General features: G+C 37.1%; 1 protein-coding gene across 2 annotated transcripts in view; it reads right to left on the bottom strand.

Moving 5' to 3' along the window:
- The window catches only part of DPYD (dihydropyrimidine dehydrogenase), a 345448-nt gene that overhangs the window by 161640 nt on the left and 156765 nt on the right, over positions 1-27043 (bottom strand). For both annotated transcript variants that reach the window (XM_005520957.3, XM_088060496.1), the window contains exons 9-13: positions 22317-22424; positions 19092-19261; positions 17003-17213; positions 8814-8998; positions 1384-1599 (exon numbers count right to left, since the gene is read on the bottom strand). In XM_005520957.3, the coding sequence (XP_005521014.2) occupies positions 1384-1599; positions 8814-8998; positions 17003-17213; positions 19092-19261; positions 22317-22424 (890 nt within the window). The remainder of the gene's footprint in view (positions 1-1383; positions 1600-8813; positions 8999-17002; positions 17214-19091; positions 19262-22316; positions 22425-27043) is intronic.

Here is a 27043-nt window from a genome sequence, read left to right as displayed (position 1 = left end):
AGTCTGGCAGGACTGCCAGCATACCAGCAATAAAACTGATAAAAAAATAAGTCTCAGTACTTGCTATGGGTTGCCTGTAGCCTAGGCACTGAATAATTACAGCTGATGGTATGTTATACATGTAAGTCAGTTGTAAAAACAATTGAATGACATTTATGTCCTAAAAAGTGTTTTAATAAGAAGCCCCGTGAAGTAGATTGGAATCTCCACTACAATCTAGACAAACACGTACTTCCTCAGGGCTATTTCAGGTGTAAGTGGCAGCAGAATCCCGCCTGACATACTTTACAGTATTCTGCAGCAATACAGCATTTTGTCCTTAGACCTTCCTTATACCAGAGGGGCACCCACTACAGTTAATTCACTTATGGTGCTTACCAATGGAAAGGTGGCAGAGAAACAAATCCACCTTTTCTCTTTTGCTCCATCCATCAGTACCCTTGTACATCCCCACTCTAAACCAAGAATAAAAGGCCCTAGTATCGAAATTCAAAAGCTTTTTTCAGCCCACACTAGTGTTTGTTACTGATTAACAATACATTGCTACTCACACTGTTACTCAGGCCTGTGTTCAAGGATTCACCTTTGCTTTTCTTCCTCCCTCCATAAGTCAAACCATATCAGCCCAAAACCTGTTTCTTTTCTCTGTGATCTGTTTATCAGAGCTGTTATTTTCTTTCAATGTCTAAACTTCTTGCTCGGTCTCACTTCACCTTTTTGAATGTAGCAACAAGAACTTGGCAATTCTCCTGAATTCAAACAAGCAACTACACACTTAAAACTACACCAAATGCCTTTTTTAAGTTGCCACACTGAGCCATAGCCTTCAAGACTTAATTCTAACTCCTTCCTCCTCCACTACATGTTACTGAAGGTTGATGTCACTGTGCTCTTCTCTCCGTAGGGTTGGTTTCATGTTGCCTCCATCTATCTGTTCTACTACCCACCCAGCCTCCTCCTTGCAGCCACATTATCACATTGCAACTGCACCTCCAGCTCAATGGCTTATCTTGGCAGCCTCTGGCACAGAATCTGCCTTTCATGAGCTATGTGACAAAGCTGTTACTCATTCCCTTTACATTCTGATCCTTCACAGAAAACATTTTCACTTTGGTATTTAAAACATGGATTTTTTTCACTTAATAATTGACTAATATTAAAAGTTGGGGCAATAAAAGGACAGAATGTAACAACAAACAACCAGAAATTGTGTCACTGCACCATGGAAAGCTCACAGAAGAGCTGAACTACACAATGTATCATACCCTTCCCTGCTATCTTTATGCCAGTCGGCTGTAACAGAGCCATTCCCCAAAGATTAAGATTTTTCAATTATACAAAGACGTGGTTACATGCAAAATACACATTAAGCTATTTCCTCACCTTATCCAGGGAGAATGTTTTAGTGACAGCAAAGCCCCATCCAGCTTCAAATGCTCTTCGAATCATTGGAGAACTAGTAGCAGGGGTTGCACTGGCAAGGCCAAAAGGATTTGGAAAAGTCAGTCCAGCCATTTCTACACTGATATCCACTAAATCTATAGGAGTGTAGAAGAGAGGTAGTTCTGGAACTGTAGAAACTGCAACACCATATAAGGACTGTAAAAAAAAAACAAAAAACCAACACTAAACCACAGATTTTTCTATTTTTATACAATTTATTATTAGTCCTTATAAGGGAATAATTAATATATAATAACCCAAAGTTTAAATATTCTACTTTGTATTCAGAATTACAAATCAGCAAAACATGCAAACACTCACCTATGTAACATCTTCAGCCCAAACAGTCTTCATGCTGAAATACTATGCTATGCTGGAAATAACTGAATGACAGTAACACAAATAATGAAGAAACAGCTACTTTATATCTTGTACTGATAAGCCTGGTTCAGTCCAAATGTTTGTTCAGCCTTTCTGAAGAGCCACCTCTGCTCCCTACAGCAGTCAGTAACAGTGAGACTGCAAAAACCCAGGCTATGCGGATGGACCCTTTCTAGTTCTCTTCTCAGGTGCTGATCTATAAAAAGTATATGAAGTTGTGAAAAATGAGGGAAAGCATCACATGGAGGATCACTCAGCCCTGATTCCTTTTATTCTTTTATTTTTGCTCCACCTTGAAGGATTTTATATAGCTTCCACAATGGCACACCTATGAAAAACTAATACTGGGTTATATTTAATTGCAGTAGTAGGAATATACTATGAATAGTTTTTCAAGACTGAAAAAAGTTAGAGTCTGATTGCCATCAAAAACATCATACACACTATGGCTGTGCCACCACAGTCACTTTTGTTTTCATTTGAAAAGGATTCAGTGGCTGTGAGGCATCTAATAATATAAAAATTGTAGAGAGAAAAGCTTTTTCCATGTATGGGTACTGAACAGCCTCCCAATCAGTCTGTCGTGGGTAGAATTTAAATCTTTGTTCACTCAAATGGTTGACTCAATAAAATCACAAAGAAATAAAGCAGGAACTTCCAACACAGAGAAGCCCTACACTCTAATTAAAGTAACAGCTAAGAGCACAGCAGTTTCTTCTATCTTTAAAAAGATTTTTTCAGCAGGACAAAAAGAACCAGTACTTGAAGTTTGGAGAAGATTTTCTGTAGCAGAATAAAAACCTCAGCCACTCAGGAATTCCTGCCTTTTGGGGATTTGGATTTTTTTAAGGAACTTACTTAATCAAATTTTACCTGTGAAAACTGATAAGCACAGATGGGATGAGGAATTTTTTTGTCTGTTTTAGTGCTTTTTGCTTCCTAGGCTGGCTTAAAGCCTGAGAGTTTGCACCTGTTTGGTTTTGGGATTGTGTGGATTCCACTCATACTATTCTGACCCCAAATCTTTGAATCTTCAGACAAAGATTTTGGGGCCAAAATTTCTGATGGCTTAAAGCATTGAAAGTAGTGGAATTGTCCCAGACTAATGATGCAAACCTGAATGGGTCACTAATGGTGGGCATTTTGAGAAAAGCTGATTTCTAAACATCCCTAGCACTTGGGACCAAACTCGCCTCAGTATCATGACCTCTCCCAGCTGGAGGCCAATGCAGTTACACTTTATAAAAAGCCAAACATGACTCCTTTCTTCCTTCCTGAATGCTCACTGCTTTCTCCATGTCATACTCCACAGTGCTATTTTTCTACACCAGGAGAATCTGAGTTCCTCAAAAACCAAACAGCCTGGCATTCTACATCACAAAAGCTTTTGTTAACTGGCAAATAACAAAAAGAGGGAGGGAAAAATGAAAGAAAGTATTGTCTTTTTATCACCTTAAGTTTGATTTTGTCTTTTTAACTTTTTTCTTTTTTTTTTTTTTTTTAGCTTTTCTTAATTAATATTTTAACTGCAAAATGTTGTTTGCAGTGCCAAACCAGAAAATCCTGGATCACACAATTCAAATTAAAGCATTTTTTAAATGCCAGCTTTTGTCTCCTACATATCTGAAAGTGGAGAAATCTGCTGAAATCAACACTGATATACTGAACTCTTACAAAAAAGTCTTTGATTTTCATTCTGTAAGAATGACATCAAAGAAAGACTTAAGGAAAATCGGTCAACTTCACTCTTTGTGTACATGTGCACAATAAACCAAATTTTCTACTTTGAATTATTCTGTCATTCAGAATTCTTCAAATGTTCTCTGTGAATACATTTCAGTCTGAGGATTGATAACAAACTACTCATAGCTTGTACAGCTGTGTCATTTGCAGTACACAAATAGGCAGAGAGTGCCGAATATGAAGCTCAAGTTCCATTGTACTGTTTCTTTGCCCAAGTAGGACAATTAAATCTCTAAAAGTTGTTCCCACCTAAAATGAATGCTGCTTGAAAGTGATTCTTAGTGACCTTTCCGTGGTAGAATAGAAAATATATCCTATACATAACAAAAAAGCACCAAAGCAGTGACAGACTTTTGAAGCACATGGTTGAAAATAACCCATGCAGGAACAGGCCTTGCCTTCTGCATGCCACCATTCAAACCAGTCTAAAGACACTTACCAAACCATATATAGGGGCCCATCTTTCCTGCCTTCCCTTCAGAACCACAAAGAATTCCACCCACATGCACCCAGACCCCACAAAATGTGCCTAATGGTTTGCTAATGATGAAGTGACCCAAACAGAGGTGGCAGGGGGAGAAATATCAAAGGTTTCAATGGAATAAACCAAGTATCTAAAGACACACAGGGGCAGGATGCAGCTGAAGGTTTAGTAGTCAGTGGCAACACATCTTTGGAGATTTATTTCCCTGCTTCCCCTCCTTCCTATCATTTCCTTATTTGCTCTATTTTTTTTGCTGTTTCTTTCCTTTCAGCACAATGCTTATAAAATAAATATATTTTATAAACCTTGATGCATTGTTTTCTACAAAGCAAAATTTTTGGCAAACAAAAATGTTGTATAGCTTCCTGAAAGTGAAATCATCTTTATAATGAAGGATTTCCCTGACATTGAACAAACAAATAGGAAAAGAAAGCCTGCAGGCAAGAGTTTATTTATAATAACTCTTCCCTTGATTTTCAGAAGTAGAGGACAAAAAGTGTGACCCATTCTTCCTCTTAATTTGATGCCAACCAGCTGAGCTAACAATATTGCAATCATGACAATTTTTTGGAGACCACAACAGGGTGGTGAAAAATCCCCAGCACATTGCAAGCAGTGGCTCTACCTTACCCTAACCAGGACTTGGCCTGAAGGCAAAAGCACACGAGCTGCAGTGCAGGCCTGAGAGACAGGAACTCAGCTTTAGACCCAATACAATTTTTGACATTAATTTTCTTTAGACAGAGAAAATTCCTAACCAGAGCGATATGGTCTAACTGCATTTTCTTGCCTTTAACAAAGACAGACTGTGAAAGCAAGTAGTTGTATTACTGTTATTTTTCACAGAGAGCCTTCTCCACAAGTCCTACTGCCTGGAATTTTCCTGAATACTTCCATCCTACTCTGGCATTATTCGTTTTCAAGTCTGATCTTAAAACATGTATTTTCTCCCTTGCTTCTGCTATCCTCTCTCCAATTATCCATTAATTAATTGTGGTAAATATGTTTATATTACTTCATACAATGTCTGAATGGTTGTGGTTGGAAGGACACCTGGGGAATACCTCGTCCAACCTCCTTGTTCAAAGCAGTCAGCTACAGCAGGTTTGCTCAGGGCTCTGTCCACTTTGACAGAGATTTTCTAAGCTCCTTCCTGGCTTTCTGTAACAGACATATTGCTCATTCAGAGGCAAACAACTAAATTACCAGGCTTCCTGAACATGCCTTTAATTCACCTTTTTTGCAAATGGTGCCTTATTGCTGCGTGCTAGCATTTCATACGTTGTTCTAGCTAAACAAAGGGACATTAATTTTTTTCCCTGCAGTTGTCCTGAAAAGAAACAGACAACATAACTAATGGCTTCAAATTCAAGCTTCCTGGAAATCTCTCAGTTCTGGTTTTGATTATGAAATAATGTATATTCATGCATGCTCAAGGAATATATGAGAATGGTCAATCTTGATAAACAATCAACACTATACTCTTCAGATACAAAGCCCATATATTTTCTGACAGCATAGGTAAAGGAAAAATAGAAAATACACAATCATGTTTTAAAATAACACTGTAATGTGCCCAAAATTCATCTTGAATAATGTCTTAGTGAAGTGCAATTTGTATCAGCTGGGATCCAAACCTGTATTCTCTAAATGTATCATGTACATTTCAGTCTAGGAAAAATATAAAAGAATATAACTTCCACACTGGAAGGTTACAATAAAGAAGAAAATAGATTTAAATAAATGAAAACTTACTGTGATTTAGAAAAAAAACCTCACTTTAAAAGAGGGATTTTAGTGAGAAGAAGATGGCAGCTTGACTATCATATATGGGAAAATAGCCCACAGGTAGGTGTATGAATAGAGCAGGAGTGAAGCATTAAGACTGCCACAGTCATCCAGTAAGAAAATACTGTAAATGTCTTTGCTTTCAAGATAGGCACAGAAAATTAAAAGTTAGTCCTGCAGAAATTGTGAGTTACCCTGAATATAACTATTATACTACTAAATCCATTCACTGATCAAAAAAAAATGAATGGTAACTGAGGCCTAGAAGAGAACAGCAGCCTGTATTGCTTCTGCACAGGATCATAAAGTCACTGTCAGACAAAAGCAAAGGCTTACAATATCCAAACTAAATAAATCACTAAGATTATTTAATTGAAATTTTTACGTCATTCACAGAATATCAAGAGGTTGAATTGTGAGAAAATGTGAGTAGTAGAAAGTTGCATGAATTGGGCTGATTCTGTTTGGATCTCTAAAGTCTTGCAAGGAACAGTTCTAGGAAGACTGACTGTATTTCCTAACAGGTTCTACTACAGCTATCCTTAGTTAGGCTCTGACCGGTCATGTTTATAGAAACTAACCTGACACAGCTGCAGGCAACAATTTTTGAGATGAACCTATGCCTCATATAGTGGGAGGAATATGTTAAGAGGCAGGAGATATTTAGGCAACTAATGATGGAAAGTTTCCAGCATAAGAGCAGCCAAGAAGCTTCTGTAAATAACTCTCAGTACTGAACATAAGGCATTTCTGCTGAAGAGTCCTGGAGTCTGGATCTCACGCCTGACTTGACCACGTGCCAGAGCTTGCAGTGACTGGAGTTTCAGGGCACATATCAGCCCCATCTGTTCGCTTAGCCTTTTGCCTGGAGTAGGTTGGGATACAAGCAGCGTGCTGTTAAAACACTGCATTCTGCAAGCAGTCAGGATGGTGGGTTTGAGTTACACTCTTTGACATTGTCTTGTATCAGTTGAGAAATCCTATGGAATAGTTTTATTTTGATGAAGACTGACTGCATCGTTTATAGATCCTGGTGCTGCAATAGTTGGTGATTTTGGAAATGGCTACCTACTCCTTAACTGAAACATAGACAGTATCAATGCATTTATTTAAAATTTTATGTGTACTTGATTCAAACACTCAGTTCACAGCATGGTTGCCTGCTTTAGAATCTCACAGCAGAGAGAAAGTAAGGTGGTGTGTAAGGGTGTTTCTTCATTTGCTTTTGGAAGTTTCCAGAATACAGTTCAGCTGTGAACTGAATGCATGTGCACACACATGAGCACAAAGGCAGGCACACCTGCACACACCTGTCCCTATAAACAGTAGGGCAACACAATCCTTCTCTTACCCTTCTCAAAACAGCTGCTTTAAAAACAAACTCCTCCAGTCACTAAAATTTCTACCAGGTCCAAACACTGGTGAAGTAAATTGCCAAATTACAGCATTTTGCACCACAGCAACCAGATTTTACAAGGGCTGCACATCCAAATAAATGCCCTTGGGCAACCCATTCATCTAACAGCTGGAAAGGTGACACTTGCCATTTGGAAACTTTCCTGTGAAGATTGCTGTAAGGCTTTCCCATTAGCTTCCTGGTGAGACTGTAAGGTTGAATAAGCTGCCTTGAAACCTGCAAAGGGTAACAGAAATGCTCTAATATCACAAGTCTGCTTGATTTAAAATTCTAATTCTCAAGCCATGACTATTCAGATTTTTTCCAAAGTATTAAATACATTCCAGGGGGGGAGAAGCTTTAAGGAGGAAGCAACATGATACAGGAGGGTTTTATAAATGATGTCTGTATTTTAAGAGGCTGAATAAGAAGACAAAAAGGAGAAGATACCTTCTCTCCCCTACAACAGTTAGACAAAATCACTGTGCATTGAGAAATTAAGCAAGCAGGCCAGGGATTAAAGATGTTTCACACTCAGCATTTTCATAGGGTCTAAGAAGGCAGGACACAAACAGTGCTTTAGAAAAAGTGCGAAAAAATATGCACAGATACTAACAACAAGCTTTCAGTTGAAGTATTTTTAGGAAGTGAAATCAGACCCCAACAGCATGAAATTGCACAAACATGCAATCAGAGAGGCTTTGAGCAGATGGATGGGGGAGAAAGACATTGAGCTGTTACAGTCCCAACTTCAGTTGTTCAAATCTCTTTATGTGGGAGAATGAATCATGTATCATGTTTCTTAAAACTTCCCTGCACTACGAACACACTTTTTGTCATCTGGTTCTCCAGGCTGTGTCTCTGTCTCAGGAGATTTCTTTTCAGCTCCTCTAGATTTTGTGCTCTTATACTAGAAAAATTAGGGTGGAGTCAGCAACATGCGAGGAGAACCAAAGGGAGACATGTGGGTTACCAGGTTTTACAAGTCTGTACATCTTACATTTCTCAGGTAAATTCTACTTTTCATTATTTGCCTCTGTGCATTCATTGTTTAGTTTTTATCAAGCTCTTGTATCCAGATTATCAGCCTCATCAGAGCAAACTTGGGTTCCAGTGTAGGTAACCTGAGCGTTCTGTAAACTGTTAGTAAACTAAAAATACCTTCCCCAGGTAACAACATTGGCAGTAGTTAATTTTTACTTTATGCACTACTCGAATATTTTACTTTTTAATACTTATGGAGCTCATTCCTTTTCCCCAACTACCCAATTAGGGCTTCTGCTCGCAGTGTCTGTTGTGCAGGGAGGCTTACTACCCTTGAGTGGAATTCAGAACTGGGGCCAAGAAAATGTTGCTTGAATTTTAGCGTTAAGATAATGTAAGAAAGCTGAACTCATCTACCCAAATGCTAATATGTGATCCAAGCTGAATGAATGTATAATGTTCTAACCACCAGATAATCTAAGTATTAGTTTCTCAAAATTCATATAATTAATCAAAACCACAATGTAATTATTTTTAGAAGCATCTAAAAGCAGATAAAACTGGGAAAGAGAAAAATACTTTTGAAGAAGTCACCTGGATGTATCTGTGCATGTACCAGGAAGCTTGCTTGCCATCGTTCACGGATTCCACCGTAGTGTTGGCAACACCAGCAACGTCACCCCCTGCAAACACCCAGGGCTCACTTGTTTGCATCGTTTCTGGGTCTACTTCAGGGAGACCCCATCTGTTAAACTTGATAGGTGCCATGGCCTCTCTGACTGCAATTAAATAAATGACAAATATGTTAATAAAATAAAGAAAAACCTGATGCTAAAATATGTCAAATATATGCTGATAACAATAAGAAAATCTAATGCTGAGAAAGGTATCTCTCATTGAAGTCAAAGCCATCCTGACTTAATATTCAAACTCAGAACATCCTGGAAGAAAGGCTTGCTTCAAAACTTGTTACACATACTAAGAATAAAACCATAATTAAAATTAAATGGTACAAGAAGAAAATATACTTTGTATCTTTTTCACAATTTCTGATTTTTTTTTAGAGCATGAATTAAGAGATCTTAATATTTTTCATGCTGTTAGAAAACAGCACATGAAATATTATTGTCCTCCAAATAATGTAGATGTGAAAATAAAATATATTTTTATACTGCATGGCATTATATGTATGTCACCAAATACACATAAATGCTCAGAAAAATATTTTCTTAGTATTTTTTAAATTACTATATTCTCAAGACACTTCAAAGTAGCTTCATTAAGAGAATAATCTTTTCAATAAATATTTTTAGCCAATTTTGATGGCATCTATCAAACTAGGGGGGGCTATATAGCTTTGTCTGCAGTAACTGAACATTCTGGAAAAAAATGCAGCTTAAACTTGCAATGTCCCTCAGGGACATACCACTGGTAGATGCAGATTGCCAAGGCAAATTAAACTGATGTAGTTGCACTGCCATAAATGTAAAAGAGAAACCTGCCAGTTTAAGATGAAGATTTCTCCAACAGAAAGGGCAAAGTCATGGTACTGTCCCAGCACACACCTCAGTACAGAGCAAGCTTCACTCACAGCTTCCCCACACATCACACTGACGGGATTCTCATCCAAGGCTCTGTGTGTCCTTTCAACTAAAAATCATCTATCAGAAGTGCATTTCAAAGTGGAGGCTATGTATAATCAGGGGCAGAATAATTAAACGAGAAGCAAGGCATGAACATTGTCACCTATTTGTCCCACCTACTCTCTCCTCCTCAACCTTGGTATTTACAAATATATCCAGAGGACTCAAATTCAAAGGAATTTTTTGCAACTTGTTCAGAAGCACGAGTCAGAGAAGACAGTTCTGAGCTGAAAGACTATAGCAGATTTTCTATCAGAAGTATTTAATTTATCCACAAGACCTATTGCTTGCATAGTCTCTCCTACCTGGCACATACATGTGGCTTAAGCTGACAAAAGTAATATTTGGGTAGCAACAAACTCAAAAACTTCAGAAATTATTTCCTGTAAAAATATCTAAATTACAGAAAGATCACATGGAACACAACCTTCAGACTGAGACATTTTTCATCTGGAAAATGAGAGGTTTGGTTTGTTTGGGTTTGGGCTTTTTCTGTTTGTGTGGGTTTTTTTAAAGGAAAGAGTTGGCTGATAGCAGTTTTATCAAAAATCCTTCAGAAATCAATACATTAACTTTCTCTTTGTGCCTCAGACTGTCTATACTTCAAGAAAGCTCTTGAACATCTTATATTTGTTATATATAGGATAACTTATTGCATGCAGTGGTACCATCTCAGCATGCAGTCTAGACAGCTCTCACAAGTTAAATATGTACAGGCTTGTAAAGACATGTTTGGAAAAAAACCCAGGAAAACTTGGTACTGCAGGATTTGGTAGGGGGGATTTAATAGACGACTTCTGTCTGAGACAGGACTGAACCACAGTAAAGGTGTCTGAGGACAACATGTTGTCAAAAATGTAGTTTTCCAAAAGAAATGATGTAAAACTGGAAGTTCTGACTACTTATTTCATCTTGTGGAAAAATAGGGTATTACCTCTGTTATCCTGTATCTATTACATTTCTCAAATCTCTTTGAATTGCTTTGTTCTAAAATAGCTGTCTGGACATAATTATACCAAAAGCTTTTTGAGTGTGAAGAATGCCCAACATATCTTCACCTGAAACATCTCTCCAGGCCTGGGGATTCGTCTGCCTGATCAGTATTTTTAAAATTGAAAAAGAACATTTCCCTGGTGGCAAGGCTGACAGATATCCAACTGCTACTTCTTTCTTTCTTAAAATCTCCAAGATTTAGGTGATATTAAAAAAAGGGCATGGTTCCAAAGCATTTTATATGGGCTCCTAGCATCCTCACGATTTGGATCTGATACCTGGTGCAAGTGGGAGGCTGAAGGGACCACCTCCTAGACCACCTGCACAAAGAAGGGGAGAACTTTCATCTACAGAAAGGGAAGTCTCTCCTCTGCCCCTGCGAGGGTGAGAGAGAGCCCAAGAGCCAAATGTGAGCTTAAGCTATTGGTTCTCTGAACTGGTGTTTGACACTCAACAACCAGCAAATTAGATATTTAATGTTTGCTGTATCATTTGGGACAGAGGTAAAGAGTATCTTTAAAAACCTTCACCCTCTCAGTTTCAGCCTTCAAAGTTTAAAAGTAACATCTTTTCTCTTGAAGAATCAAACTGCAATCCTGTGTTTTGCTGCCATCTCCTCCCCAGCCTAGTGAGATACTATATATCATTTGAAAAGATTCTTCTGGATGAAAGACAATATACAATTTAATTATTCTACTGCTATCAAGTGATGCTAACACAAATAACACCAAACAAAAGGACAGTGCTGAATGTATTTTCCAAATTCGCTATATTCACAGAGCAAACAAACACAAATGGAAACACAGCAGCAAATTATAGCATTTTGCAAAAACAATATTAAAATATAAGTGAATACAGAAAAAATATTTTAATTAACAAAACAAATCAAATGGAAAAGATTCCCCAAATAAAGCTTTAAAAGTGAGTCTCTGTGTGACTGCCATGACTAATTATGCATCTATGTAATGTGTGTTCAATTTGGGCTTATTTAAATAGCAGAAATGCTCATTAGCTGCAGTATATCTGTGAAGCTTCAATAAACAGTTTAATGGTTTTTATGTTTAACCAATTTTGTAAGTTCCTATAATTTTAGCTTTAGTAGCTCATTAATGTTATTTTTGATATCCATCTTACAGAATTCCTTTAAAGTGAATAGTAGCATTACATCTGAAAAATACAAATATACTGTAACTTTTTTTAATCTAAAATGTATAACTGCAGCTGTCACACACAAAAACAGATTAACTGCTGACATTGCCCAGTCTAAATGCCCAGCAAATAAAGAAAGACACAGCCATGCCTACTCCACTGCTGTCCTGAACAGGATTAAAAAGTGGTTTGACTGGATCAAGTTGAGTCCAGTTACAGTGGGAGAAGGTCCTGTTGCAAGCTGCTACTGACTTTGTTTTCTGTCTGGCACCAGCAAGCAGAAGTGTCTGATGTCTATCAACTCTAAGGGCAGAATTTCTAGGCTTTAGAAATCATCATGAAGCCACTTTTGGATATGGGAATGGATATTGGGAATGGGTAACTGGAACTGCTGCACCCAGACTAGCTCAGTAAACCTATTTGTAGAGAAAAATATTATTCCAAATGACTCAGCAGGAAAACTCCTACCTATTTCAGTGAACGTATACAAATTTCAGTTTTATATAACAATTGTTTTACAAATCTGGTGACTCAAAGCCTGTTGGTGTGAGGCAGATGCTGTGCTAGCAAGAAGATGCCAGGGCATTCCCAGCTGCGGCATCACAGCCTCTCTTCCTCCCATTTACTCTTTCATTAGATAGTCAAGACGCCAGTATTCTGAGGTCAAAATTACTCAGTTGTCTGAGCAGGTTCTATGAAGAAACTCAACAGTCCTTCCAAGTTCCAGACCTCCTGGTTTCTGTGCCATTTGGAGTTCTATATCTGATCAAAGGAAAACTAAAATCTTTTTCACTTATGAGGTCAGAGCTCTGCAAACTCTTTTTTCCTTTGTTCCTTAGCAAATTTCTCTCAAACTGTAGAAATAAAAATTAACTATGAGTGGGTTCAAGTATAAAATTGTAAACAACTTGGGAAAAGTTATCTTTACTGTATGTTGAACTGTTCCAGGGAAGCAGTAAGCCTAGGATTTGCTGCTGCAGTTTCCAAGAAAGATAACAGTTGTACTAAAAGTAAAAGCAAAATATCTGAAAGTTGTGACTGATTCCTGGAATTATGAAATAAAGTTTTGCCCTTCAGTCACGATGCAGTAGCTAGCTACTACCAACATTTTCATTAAACATATTTTGGTTCACAAATAACTTGCTATTTCTGTGATTTTTTTTACAAAGGCGGTACTTGGATTTTGCTCAGATATTTTTTCATTTCTCTTTATTGCTGTTCCAAGAAAATAAAATAGACATTATCATGCTAAGATTCAGTGTTCTGGTTACATGGGAATTCTTCCTCTTTACTGCTGCCTGCTAAACAGAGTATCAAACTAAACTTAGGTTGCCAGTCCCCTATCCTGGCTTAGTTCTTTGTTCTGCACTGAATTTTGTAGTGCATTTTGAGCACTATTGTCCATCCTTTCTCCATGGTTCTCCTTGGAAATTCATGAAAACAAATCATAATGACATTTGTTACAAAATTTTGCACTCCAAAAGTATTGTTTCCTTTGCTTATCAGAAGGAAATAGATTAGAAAAGGGTTATTTAAAGTTCAGACTTTAAAACCAACGGCACTGCTGTTAAGTAGGATGTAGAGGCTGAACACAGTGTGAGGGAGCACACAGAACTGTGATTGTCTATATTGAGTAGTTGCAATTAGGAATAGTGACAGAAGATATTTCAGTAATTCACTGATACATTGTAAGTCTCAAAAATAACAAACTAAGCAAAAAAGCAAGAACCAAGAAGTTCTTCAAGAAGAAGCAAAACATTTTTCTTACTCCATCTGCAGCAGTTGGATTTGAACACTTTGTTGGGCTGGCTTTTTACTGGTTTTAATAAAATGTTAACCTTCTTAAAACAGTCTAGAAGGCAACTCCCATTTCATCTGTAAACAACTCTAGGAGCATAAAATGAAACTAGGAGTCAATTTTTTTTAAGTCAGTAATGCATTTATATGATTCCCAACAAGAGGATGAATACCCACTAGAGGTGTTGCTTAAAAACACAATCAGCATTTTATTTCAACAACAAAAAAAGAAAGACTAAATACCTATTGTGAATGTACAGAATCTCAGTTGCAAATTTAATAGTCACCATGCAAGAATAGGAAACATCTTGTTGAGGATAATAGAGTAGAAAAAACTTTCTAACCTATGAGCTATTTCTGCTCAGTCACCCACACACTTATGGCTTCTTATAAAACTTTCAAACATGAGCATCAAGGCTGCCCTGAACACTTTGTTGAACTGGGGCTAAGTCTAATTTTAATCTCTCTGGTTTTGACAGTATTTTCTTTATTCTTTTATCACTAGAAACAGCTTTTGTAGGATATTACCTGCTATCTTAGCCCATACCAATACTGCATTTGCAGTTCCCCAAGGTGCCTTATGAATTAGGTCAATTGATAGAGCTCTTTGTATGAGCAGCAATTAACATGTTTATTCAACCTGCACCTGAGTCACCCAGTCACAGAATAATTGAGATGAGAAGGGCCTTCTGAAGGTTGCCTATTCCATTCCTTTCAAAGTTAGATGAAGTTCCAAGTCAAAACAGCTTGCTCATGGCATTGTTCATGTATTTTGAATGAAACATGGCATTTGAGTACCTCCAGTATTTTCATCTCCATCTTCTGATGGGGAATACCTGAATATTTTCATCTCTTGAATACAGAAGTGTACTTCATTTAGAAAAACCAATCAACCACACAAACAAAAAACCACAACAAAACACTAAGATGATGTTTTGGTGGTGGCTTTTTTTCTTTTTCATTTATCTTTGTTATGTACACTGAAGTAGTCTGGAGTTTTGGTTGTAATCCAGCTCAGCGGTGAAAAGCAAATTTGACTTTCATTAAGACAGCTTAAAAAAAAATACTTAAAAGCAGCTGAAATGGTATGTTAAAAATAAGCACTTTATGCACTAAAGTCTTAGCTTCTTTTCACTTTCACAACATCCAAAACAAATGACTTGCATTTTTCCTTTTTGTTTGATTGCTCTTCTAACAGCAGTTACACCCAAAATACAGTGTGAAACTGAGGTGTTTTGCTCACCCCCAAAGTAAATGACTCTCTTCTCTCATGATCAGCTCACTGCGTGACTGTTCCCCTCCCATTTTATGCTTCTATTTAAAAACCTCTCAACAATTAATTTAGACTGTGAATGCGCCCTAGGAAATACAAGACTGGCACAGTACTTCGGCTAAGCAGCACAGTAAGTTCAATCTTTTAATTGAGGTAATTTTTAATGTGGGAGAAAACAGAACCACTCCTGTATCATGGGGTCTATGAATCACAACAAAATATATTGATTGCATAGGTTAATATTGATTTACCACACGAGATGTTAGAAAACCTTCCAAAAAAACCTAAACACAGGATTTTAAAAACAACACAAACAAAATTTGCCAAAATTCTCAGTCAATCAATGCCATCATCAGAGTAGTTAATGAATCTCTTTAAAAAGATCTTTAAAAATCTGTTTAAAAAAAATCTTAAACCTTCTTCTTCTTGCTTCCTGGAGGTTAGACTGAGCCCTGAAATATGACCCACACAAATGCCAGAGTCTTTCCACAGTAATACAGCTCCAAGAGGAATGGGAGTCTGTTCTCTCCTGTGCCCTGCAGAGCAGGAGGCAGTGGCATGCCAGCCCTGAGTAATGAGCACTGTAAATAGCTGGGTGCAGTCACTGTCCAGAAACAGCCAAGGATGCACGAAACTACCCCAAAGTAGCACACACAAGATAGGACTGCTCCTGATATTCACTTCACATGTTCCTTGAAAGACCAGGCTGATCCTTCTTTTTAGCGTAGGAGAGGGTTGACTTTTCTGATGTTTGCATGATAATTTACCGTTCTATACAACTGGATGTTGAACTGGGAGCGCCGAGTATATTATGCAGGTTTAGAGCCTGCTTACATCACTTACAATTTACCATTTTCATTGATTGCAATGACTCACAAAAATACATTACGCTAAGAAATTTTGAAAACTAAATTTTCTGTTCTTGTGCAATCTGAGGCACTTGACAAGTCCTCTGTCAGAGCATTTATTCCCAAAGGACCACAACAACATGTCATGGTTAAATTGGCTGGCATGACCATGCCCTGGAGAGGCAGGCACATTGTTCACTAAGGCTTTCAGAACTTGCTAAGCTCCATGCTGAAGACCTTCTCATTTTATCAGTGTGCCTACTGCTGAGTCAGTGTTTCTAACTTCTGAGGCACATTCAATGTATGTACCTGAACTCCTGAAGTCTAACCTAGTGTCAGAGGAGAGAAGAATAAATGCTGCTCAGTTCCCATGTATTCATGGTATTCACTGTATTCATGTTCATCCCTCTGCTAAATGCAGATAATTCATCCAATCTCTGAAATGTCATCAATTTCTGTACCTTTAATATATTCATTAACAATTCATAATTCATAATTAATAATTAATAATTAATAATTATATTAATTAATAATTTCTGTATCTTTAATACAGAATTAAGTACTTGCTAATTTTGAAGACTAAACCTTGTCAAGTGCAACTAAGAAATACTGTGTAAGAGGGAAGTCACAGTTCTCTTGTATATGCACAAGAAATAAGTAATACCCAGACCAGCTGAACCAGAATAATGGATGTTTCAACGCCTGTTTAATTTGCTCAATTTTTTTTAAAAAAAGATATTTCAGAGATCAGATCAGTTCAGCCTAAAGATGTAATATAATGAGTTTCTCTAGAGTTAATTAATGAGACCAGAACAAATTCCCAGGAGTTTCTTAGAGATCCCAATTGCACTGACAAAAAAAGCATATGCTGAGGAACTGTACTTCTATGCTGAGCTCCAGCTCTATATAGCAACATGCAGCCTGGTTACCAGACCCCCAAGTCTTTTCCTAGAAGGTGTACCTGAAGGACAAACTCCTGTAACAGGACTGGCAGTCACAAGCTGAGTAACCTCCAGAAGACCCATTTCACAAATGGCTGCTGCTAAAAGAACAATCTGTATTCGCAGTAGTCAGGGTTACCTTTATTGTCACTTAAAATGGAGCCGAAGGCACTGATCACCACATCGGCTTTCAGACGGACAACCTGATCCTCATCTTCTTTCCAGTTCCCATCGCTGTCTTGTTCAGTTCGAACAAATTCCATGGCAACAATTTGTCCACCTTTAAGAACGACTTTCCGAGGAGAGAGGAAAGGCAGAAATTCACACTTCTCTTCCTTTGCAAGTTCCATCTGTACAGCAGAAGCAATAAAATATGTAACTTTAACATGCTGCATTTTCATGGAGAAAAGCCCCAAACAAACCAAGCAGAAAACATTTTTTGACTCAAGATGTTACCATGGATTCTTCTATAGTACGGATCAGCTGTGTCCAGTATGCAGACAGTCATCTTACTGTCAGCTTCAGAGACTCTCATGCTATCAAGTCAAGCAGTGGCAGTAGGTAAATTTTCAAGGCAAATATTTCTCCAATATACTTTCTTATTTTTCCATTATTTTGAATATTTTTAACTTCTTTGAGGGCAAAAGATTTCTCTTATATAAATATCTGTGTCTTTTAAAAAGTGGCCTAGGATTAACTTAGTCCATGCCCTGATTTACATTTACTATGATTTTAAGATTTTATTAAATGCTGACTACCATGTACAAGCAAGAGATTTCTGAGTAACAATCCAGATCTTCTGAATCTCTGCTGTGGTAAAACTGCTTAAGTCAATTGTCTTCAGAATTTGACTGTCTCTATTTAGGCAACTTTTTTGAATAAGTATCTCTCATCTGACATAATTCTTATTAACTGAAGCTACTTTTATTTTATTGTTTTCAAGGCCCACTGCATGACTGGATGAGTACAAACATTGACAAATTTAGAAATTTACCCAGGCTTATACAGAAGATTTGTGTTCAGACTATAGTAAGAATCTGAATAGCATGAGTCTGTGCAATGGCTTCAGTAATCTCGTGTCTCTTGGCTGAAGTGCAATGGAAGTAAATCATGCACCAAGAAAACCTCTATGACTTTATCTGCATCTCCATTCCCCTTCTGGAAGATCTAAGGTGCCCACCTTCTTGAAACAGACAACCAAACTACCATAAATCTCATGATAAAGCTGCATTAGGTGGTGTGCTATTCTCGGGTATATAGAAGTGTAATGTACCAAATAAATGAAACAGAAAAAGACCACCAAAATAAGAGAAAATAATTTGAAAAACCCTCCTGTAGTACATACGAACTGAGGAAGCAGAATAATTTCAAAATGTGCAGATGACTTGATAAATGCCGAAGTGCAAAGCCAAACTAAAAACCAAACTGAATGCTGAAATATGGAATGAATAACAGTGCTTTGAAACCAAAATCACTGTAAGTAATTGAGGGAAGGGGAAGAGAGGAGAGGAGGAGGAGAGTGGGAAGGGAAGGGGGAAGGGGGAAGGGGGAAGGGGGAGGGAAGGGGGAAGGGGGAAGGGAAGGGGGAAGGGGGAAGGGGGAAGGGGAAGGGGAAGGGAAAAGGAAAAGGAAAAGGAAAAGGAAAAGGAAAAGGAAAAGGAAAAGGAAAAGGAAAAGGAAAAGGAAAAGGAAAAGGAAAAGGAAAAGGAAAAGGAAAAGGAAAAGGAAAAGGAAAAGGAAAAGGAAAAGGAAAAGGAAAAGGAAAAGGAAAAGGAAAAGGAAAAGGAAAAGGAAAAGGAAAAGGAAAAGGAAAAGGAAAAGGAAAAGGCTTTTATAGGCTCACAAGGCAATGTCAGAATCACTGAGAGTCCTTAAACAACACCGAGAAGGTATTCTAAGATCTAATCATGATCTGAAGGGCCACCTACAATACTCTAATGGCTGTTTGATTACAAGATTGAAAATTTTAGTTCATTTCCTAGCTTACAAGAAATTCTATCCCCTGCTTGCAAATACATCTCTCTGACTTCTCAGGAAACAGATACAACAGTGGAAAATTACTTAAATACAGAGTATACAAAGTGTGCCTCAGATCTTTAATAAACATTTTAAGAGCATTTTTCTAAACAAAACCTTTAGCAGATGTCTGTTAAGTGCCTACAGCACACTTTTAGGCTACATAGAAAAAACTAAGCTGCCTTCTCAGAAATGCTGCTATTCAATTTTACCTCTTCTGGGACAGCCCTGATATGAGTGAATCCCTTTCTGAAGACCACAAACACACGACGAGCTCCGCAGCGCAGAGCAGATGTTGCACAGTCAAAAGCAGTGTCTCCTGCCCCAAGTACAATCACAGTTCCATGTATTGACGGCAACGGAGAGTGACAGGCACACATCCCTGAAAGATAAAAGGAAAACCCCATTTTCAAGTAGAGAAACCATTTCTGCATGACAGCTCAAAAGGTACTTGTACTCAAAGCAGTGTAAAATTGCATCTTACAGTTTTCAAGCTTGGAGTGTCACTATCAAATTATTCTGCTCCAGTGAAAGACAGTTTTATTCCCCCTTTTAAGATATGCTCATATACATAATTTCATAGTCAGTACTCTAAGCAGCTGCATCTTTCTATTGAGAAATAATTCAAATGACAACATGTTTGTAGGATTGTGGGTCCTGTCAGGTTGAAGCTAGGATTGTGAGATCTTTTTATTCAAAAAGTTTCTCTCTCATCAGATTCATTATCCTTCCAGCTAAAAAAAAGCCAAAACAAAACAAAAAAAAAACCCCAAAATCGAACAAAACAAGAAAAAAAAAATTAGTTGTTGATAGTTATAGTTTTGTGTAATAGTATACCAACATCAGTGCCCAGAGATTTCTATAAAGCACTGACACTGTTCTGGATGTGACATGATTCTCTGAGGCTATTCATCAGCTGAACATGAAGAAAAAGAATATTGTTACAGTAATTCCTAGTTCTTCCACCAGAAGAAAATCTACAGTCGTTTTCTATAAATCATTTGTAAAATGTTACATGGAGAAAATGACAATATTATCTGCTTGTCATCTACAGCTTGTATTTGGTGATTCAATTAAACAAGAAATAGTAAGTAAAACTGAACTGTATCTGTTCCCTGAAAGAAACTGCACTTCATCACATTTAAGTACAATTAATTGTTGATTAGGAAAATGGTTGTGACTTGCAAAATAATGACAAAACTAATACAAAGCTATACTCTCACTGAGTCCAGGACAGCTCCAGTCAGGAGGCACTAAGCTGGCCATTTACCTATTGTACTTTAACTCAAGTATCCGATTACAGCAGATTTTCACATGTAATTGTGGAACACAAGTATTATTCAAGTAAACAATCTTTTCCATTTAGAAATATAAACACAGTGAGAAACAACATCATAATACACCTATTCTCTCTCCATTTGAAAAATGCTTATTGTATGACAAATGCTGTAATTTCTCCCTATCCATGTATGTGCCATCATATTTACTATTTATTTAATAGGATTCTTAGTCTAAAATTCTCTCTAAACTTTTCTCATGTATTTTTAATGAACTTAACACTTCACACAGATTGAGCAGTGGAAAAAGCACAAGTGAAGCAGGGGGCTGGCAGCTCAGGTGGCCATTAGAGTATGAGCCGAGAAGGGATCAGTCAGAGCAGCCCACTTTGCTCTTGGGAATACACTCCTAAGGTAAATTCACAGCTATGTATTTGCAAGGGGAAACCCTTTTGGAGGAAAGTATATTAACAAGTGGCATTCAGAATTAATAAGCAGGCAGAATATATATTTTACTATGAATAAGTCTATTATTTCTATTATTTAGACAACTGTCACAGTGAAAAAAGGAGGATAGAGTAGGATGCAGTAGGTGTATATTTTATTCTAAAATTCCATTCCGTAGAGAGCAAAAGGTGGCTATAGCTACAGACAGACACCAGGAAAATTAAGTAAAAGAGACCATGTTAATTAACAGACAACACCAAAGAGCTATCCATTACTGTCAATCAGAAAAGGTTAGTTCTTCCAGGTTCATACTTTTCCCATTGTAGACTTAATATTAAAAAACATATTATCACATATGCTAGCAAATCAAGAGGACTTCTCCGCAATATTTTGAAATATGTGGATCACAGTATACAGATCCTCATGCAGGCAGGTGACTTACAGTACACAACTGCTACATATATTCTCAGAAGTCTACAAAGTATTGTAAGTCAAATTGTTTCAAGAGAGGATTGTTTTGCAGGACTTACTTTTTCTTTATTTATCTACAAATGTGTTGCACTGCATATTCTAAATCTGTTTTCTTTTTAAACATCTCTGTCTTCAAAAAGAAAACCCAAAAGCTCACCTTTTTATCTCAAATCATTTAAGATTCCTTTAAGAAAACAGACAGAAATAAGCATTTGATGTAAACAGCAAAGAGATGGGACAGTTGGGATGCAGAATTTCACTTCCAAAATATTTTGCATCAAATGTGGTAATAAACTTTACTTTTATAAGCAGAATAATCTGCCACAGAATATATATTCCTCAAAAGTGTTTAAGAAAAATCTACTAAATAAGCAGGCAATCCTATATGATGCTAAAAGAAATTTCACAATGCTGAAATGAAAATCAGTTTGTAGATAAAACTAGTTATATTAAGTCATATGTAAAATACCACATTCTGTCCTAAATAAAAACTGTACATTAATTCCTTTTTTGTCTGGGAAATTTAAACCATGAAGAAATGTGGCATAGAAATCACATACTTTGGGCTTATGAGTTCATATTCAGGGACACTGAAAGCATCTGTACTCCTTAGGGAGCAAATGCAGCTATCTCTGTGCTCAAAGGAAAATGTGAAACCATAAAACAAGACTGCATTTGGTGCCTATGAACTCGGCACTTTCTTATTAACTGCTGTCATACTCCTGTTGTCCTGGGTCTTAGACTGTTAGAATTGGGTAAGGAACTAGTGCTGATTTAAATGTGCCTGCAAAACCAGCAGCATGCAATTTGGGATTAAGTAAAAGAATTTATCAACAATCTAAAAATCAGCTGCTTATATAAGTCAGAAACACCCTTTGTAATATCAGATTTTTTCAGACCATCTTATACACAATATTTTTATGAAGATATTTTATACAAAGGAGAAGCTTATGTCATCTTTTGACTATAATCCAAAATAGCAAATATAACTTATAAGGGAAAATTATTTGCTATAAATTTAGATTTGCACATATGATTACTGAGTTTATAATCTTTGGGTCTAACTTTCCTGACCAATGCTCCTGAGCTTGCCACCCACCAAGAAAAAACCCTGTCCCAGATATATTCAGGGGAAGGTACTTTGTAACTGGATGTGCTCCTTGGTAGGCAGACAGTTCCATAAAACAACAACTGCTAATGACTTACTGAATGTGATTACAATAAGAACATAGTATCACACACCTGGTTTACTTGCCATTGCTACCAAAGGTAAGAAGTCTTTAGATGTGTAGAATCCTTGATTCATTCTCAGTCCTTGGAATATACTGTCTCTGTTTGGTTCTGGCAAACCTGAAACAGATATTTTGTGGCACATCAGAATTACACAGGAAATTTTAGCGACCAATGTATATTTTGAATTACACACATATTCTCAAAAACATCGTCAATACAAGCATTTTTACAAACCCTCAGATGTCTCCAAAAGTAGATTGCAAAGGATCACGTGTAGTCTGCAGCTTATATAACTGGTGATTGTTTAATAGCACAGGCACTTGAAAATCAGGTTCCTCGACAATGCATGTACTTGTATAACTCATAACAAAACCAATGCAGGGGAAGGGATTAGAGAGAACACAGTGCAAAAGCAGATAATACAAATGAGGCAGTAACAAACAGCTTAACTGATGAGGGGAGGAGGAGAAATGGCAGTGCTGTAGGTCTCATCTCTGAGTATTTGTATGCCATCATTTTTTTGCCATTCTTGATTATTTTTTCCAAACTTTGAAGTCCAGATTGGCTGACATTTATTCCTAGTTATTAAAAGCACACACTTACACAGAATCTGTAGGATACAGACAAGGATTTACTTCACAACTATTAATAACAACAAATACCTTTCAGTTAAAAGAAAGCAGCAAAAAGCATCTTCCAATTACCAAAGAACATCATCTGATTTTGGTGTGAATGGTTGGACGGCACAAAAGCCAGCCCAGCTGACACACCAGTTGAGCCATTTTATTCATGCAAATGCAATCAGGGTATTTTCAACAGTCTCAACTTTCATATTTACATCTAAAACCCCATAATATTATCAAAAGTATGCTAACTAATAATTACATACTGAAATGGAGTAAATGTGAACAATTTTTCTAAGAAAACACACTAGCACTGAGGAATCCTCAGAGCAAGCAGGAAGAACTGCAGCACACAAAGCAATCTGTGTTCCCTCCTTTCTCAGGCATGGGTGGCAGCAGACTAATATTACTCCCCTTTGAGACATACTGCTCTGGAAAACCCTAATAACACAATTTTAGCATCTACAATAATGCAGAATTTCACGATGAAGAGCACTTTTCTAAATAGGGAAGGTTGGGGGTCTTTTTATACTAATTAAGCAACAAAAATTGATCATATGACCAGAACTACATAATGAGAAAACTTAGTACTTCTTCATGAGTTACCTATATGGAGGAAGTTTTTCGAACCTCTAGAACTCTGAATGAAGTTACTATAATTCTAGAAAAATAAAATAAATTTTTAGATTTCTTAGTTTCAGTGAAGCAAAACAAAATATACTCTAAGTGAATTCAAAATGCTTACAAGCGAAAAAGCAAATTAAAAAATCCTGAAATTGACTCAGTTGCTGCACACCCACTTTGAAACCAACACTTATCTATAGTTGGATATTGAGAAAAATAAGGTTAAAAAATACTAGCACGTCCTGAACTTCAAGACCTCTGAATGCTGTACTTTCTGGGTAGACTGGAATTTTATCTAATGAATAATGAATAATGGATAGCTTAAGAGGCTGCCAGAAATACTTAGTACTATTGAAAGTACTATATGTAAAATGCATTAAAGAAACTATTTTTAAAAAGGCATAGATTATCCCTTAAGTATATATTGCAAAATCATCTATGGCAAGAAGAGTACCTCAGCAAAAGCTCTCAGTGACTGCCTGCAGGCAGAGGACAGAGTAATGCAACCATTTCTATTGAGATATCCATAAACCAACTCAGAGGCCTCAGTTTACTCTTGGGAGAAATACTCTTATCATTAGTGGGATGTGCAGCCTGCATTAAAGAAAATTTCCTTTCTACCTAATATGTATCTCCATTCAAACCCAAAGAGAATCCCTCAAAATATTTTTCCCTACATACTTTTTGCTGCTTTTATCATCTCCTAAGGAAAACTATCTGGTCTCTAACAGCATCAGTACTTTAGCTCCCATAGGCTTAATAAAGAGTGTAATAAAGGAAGTGTTGCAATGTTCTTTGTCTAGGTTCATCACTTGTTTGGTATCACTGAAATCAAAGGAGTTGGATTAAGAATGCATTGGGTTCAATAATGTTTAGCCTGGCTGATATGACCGAACAACTGCCAAAGAGGGAGTCAATAATACATGGCATTATCTGCTATTTATTTTACTATTTTCATTTTGCTGAAAACTCTGTGAAAACCAATTTTGTGATATTTACATTTGAAGGAAATTTGGGGATTTTTTCTTTTATACTTATAAACACTTAGCAGAGATTGAAGCTCTTTGCTAAGCACCTGCTGGAATTTGTATTGTACTGGCTTCTGATGCATCTCCTTTTGCTGTTTAGTATTTACTATTGTTATGACTGCATTTACTTTTGTTAAAATAGAGGCATTTAGTACTTCTTCAAGCCTCTAGGCAAGCTAAGAAAGAAGCAGACAGAGGCAGACAGAGAAAGAGATCAAGAACAGATAAGATTCACTTTAGAGACACCATTTCATAATAAACAACCACCCCACAGAAGTATACTTTACAGAGAGATCAAATATTGATAAATAGCCAACAGCCTCTTGGGAGAGAGAATATTTAACAAAAAAATAGCTGTAGAGGGAAAAATCCAGTTTTGAGCATTTTAGAGAAGGAATAAAATTTTAAAAAACCCAGTCACCTATGAAAGACACAATTTAGGTCAAAATAATGAACCGTGAGAAATAGTCTTTGAAGATAAATCAGAGAGATCCTTTAGAAAAAGGGAATTCACACACCAGTACAAAATAGCCAAGAGCCACCCCAGAAAAAAATGCTTAAAAAAATGTAAGGTCTTTTCCCTAGCTTTTAGGCTGAAGCCAAGTAAGTCAGTTCTCTGCTCTCCAAATCCGCTTGCAAGCCATCTAAAAAGATTTTTTAAATTTATTATTAGGTATTTAATGTTCTGAAACAATCTATCACTATCCCACATCTCCCATCTTTAAATAATCTGCATCAAAATCTAGTGATAACAATGATTTCCTTCCCCTGCACTGAAGAACAACTCTTTGGAAGGGCAAGCAAGAGGAGGCAGATTAGAAAAGCAGCTCCCCTGGTGCTGTTTGGGTGGCATCTGCACACCCTCAGAGCACACAGGCACCCACAAGCAGAGGACTATGCTGAGCCCCTCATCTTCTGCAGCCTCAGCTCCTTTGCTTGCTGATGCCAGGGAACAGGCTTCTGAAGCAACTGATATCCAAACCACGCAATGAAGCCTCATGGGCTGTGGAAAACTGCATTTACTAAGAATAGAGAAAGTAGAAACATTGTGAAAATAACAGCTTGCATGACAGATCTAGTTCAGCTTTTCAAAATCTAACCTAGACAGTCCCAGTCTGGCTCAGGTGCAGCACAGAAAGCAATTCATCTTTATTCCTGACCCTCTGGTTTGCTGTGCTCTGCCTTCCATCTCCAGATGCTCCAGCTATCTCTGAGCAGTATCTCTCACTACTCTCTTTGCTTCTTCTCTCCATTTGGACCCCAAAACTCTTTCTCCAGTGTGCAATTCCTCAGCACCAAAGCCTCTCTCATGTATGACACACCATATACTTTCCAAAGTCCTGCCCACTGTAATAGTGGTTTTGGAAAACACAGACTAACTTCCTATTTTTATATCCTTTATATATATACATTAATATAAATATATACGTGCACATATGTATTAGCAAAAATACATATGCCTCCTATTAAGATCCTATACTCTCTGTTCTCACAGTACTGATGCATATAAATTTTCTTCATGCACAGTCTCAAGCCCATTGTTTCCTTTGAAAGAAAAGTTAGATACAATTCCCTAGTCCAGTTGAGATAGGAATTGCTAAATGATTGGAGTAAATTTGTCAGATGTACAAGGCAATGTAGCAGAGTGATGCATAGACAGTGTAGGGGATTGGCTTGCAGAGCAGGGCACCAAGTCCACTTGGCTGCTGCACCAAATAAATCCAGGCATGTCAACACATCCATCAGCTAAGTCTGCCACTACTGTAACTATGAGCCTGATACAGAAAGGGAAACTAAAGCAAGTACAGGCACTGCATATCTATCTCGTATTTTGATCAAATCCCCTCTCCCCAGCAACAGCTATACTTCTCAGCCTGAACTTACTGTTTGGATTACTTAAATCTGACATGGCTGGGCAAATTTGCAGTTTCAAATAAACTTCTCAACCGATCTTAATAACTGACACACAAAATAAGCTCTCGTCCTTGATAAGGGTCAAATGTAGCTTTCACTGGCAGCTGACTAAAAACACATCTCCAGACAAAAAAAATAAAATGGAGCTGAAAGTGAAGAGTAAATATACAGGAGCCTACAGGGACAAAACTAAATAGAGTGTTATTTTTTTCTCATTTTCCTCACATCAAACACTGAAAAGGTTTGTCACCTTCATTTTTAATTGTGATAATACTGAATTTTACTGGTGGATGTAATCTGTGTCTGAAAATACCAAGAGCTACTTTTTAAAAATGAAGACACTTGTATGTTTTTTATATTGAATCTTTCAAATTTGTTTTGAAATGACATTGCACTCATAAATTTATCCAAATTCAAGCAAAAAGAAACAAAATGTGATTTACTGGCTATGCATTCCTTTTTCCCTTTTCTAACTTTCAAAACAAGGAAGCCAAAAATCAAACCTCATTCACCAATTTATGGATTATTTTTTTTAATGTTCTCTTGC

Source organism: Pseudopodoces humilis, chromosome 10 (genome assembly GCF_049639895.1).
Source record: "Pseudopodoces humilis isolate 2021_Gansu_Grassland_sample_001 chromosome 10, ASM4963989v1, whole genome shotgun sequence".
NCBI classification, from domain to species: domain Eukaryota; kingdom Metazoa; phylum Chordata; class Aves; order Passeriformes; family Paridae; genus Pseudopodoces; species Pseudopodoces humilis.
Note: the sequence above shows the minus strand (reverse complement) of the source record. Positions and strands in the feature narration are given on the sequence as shown.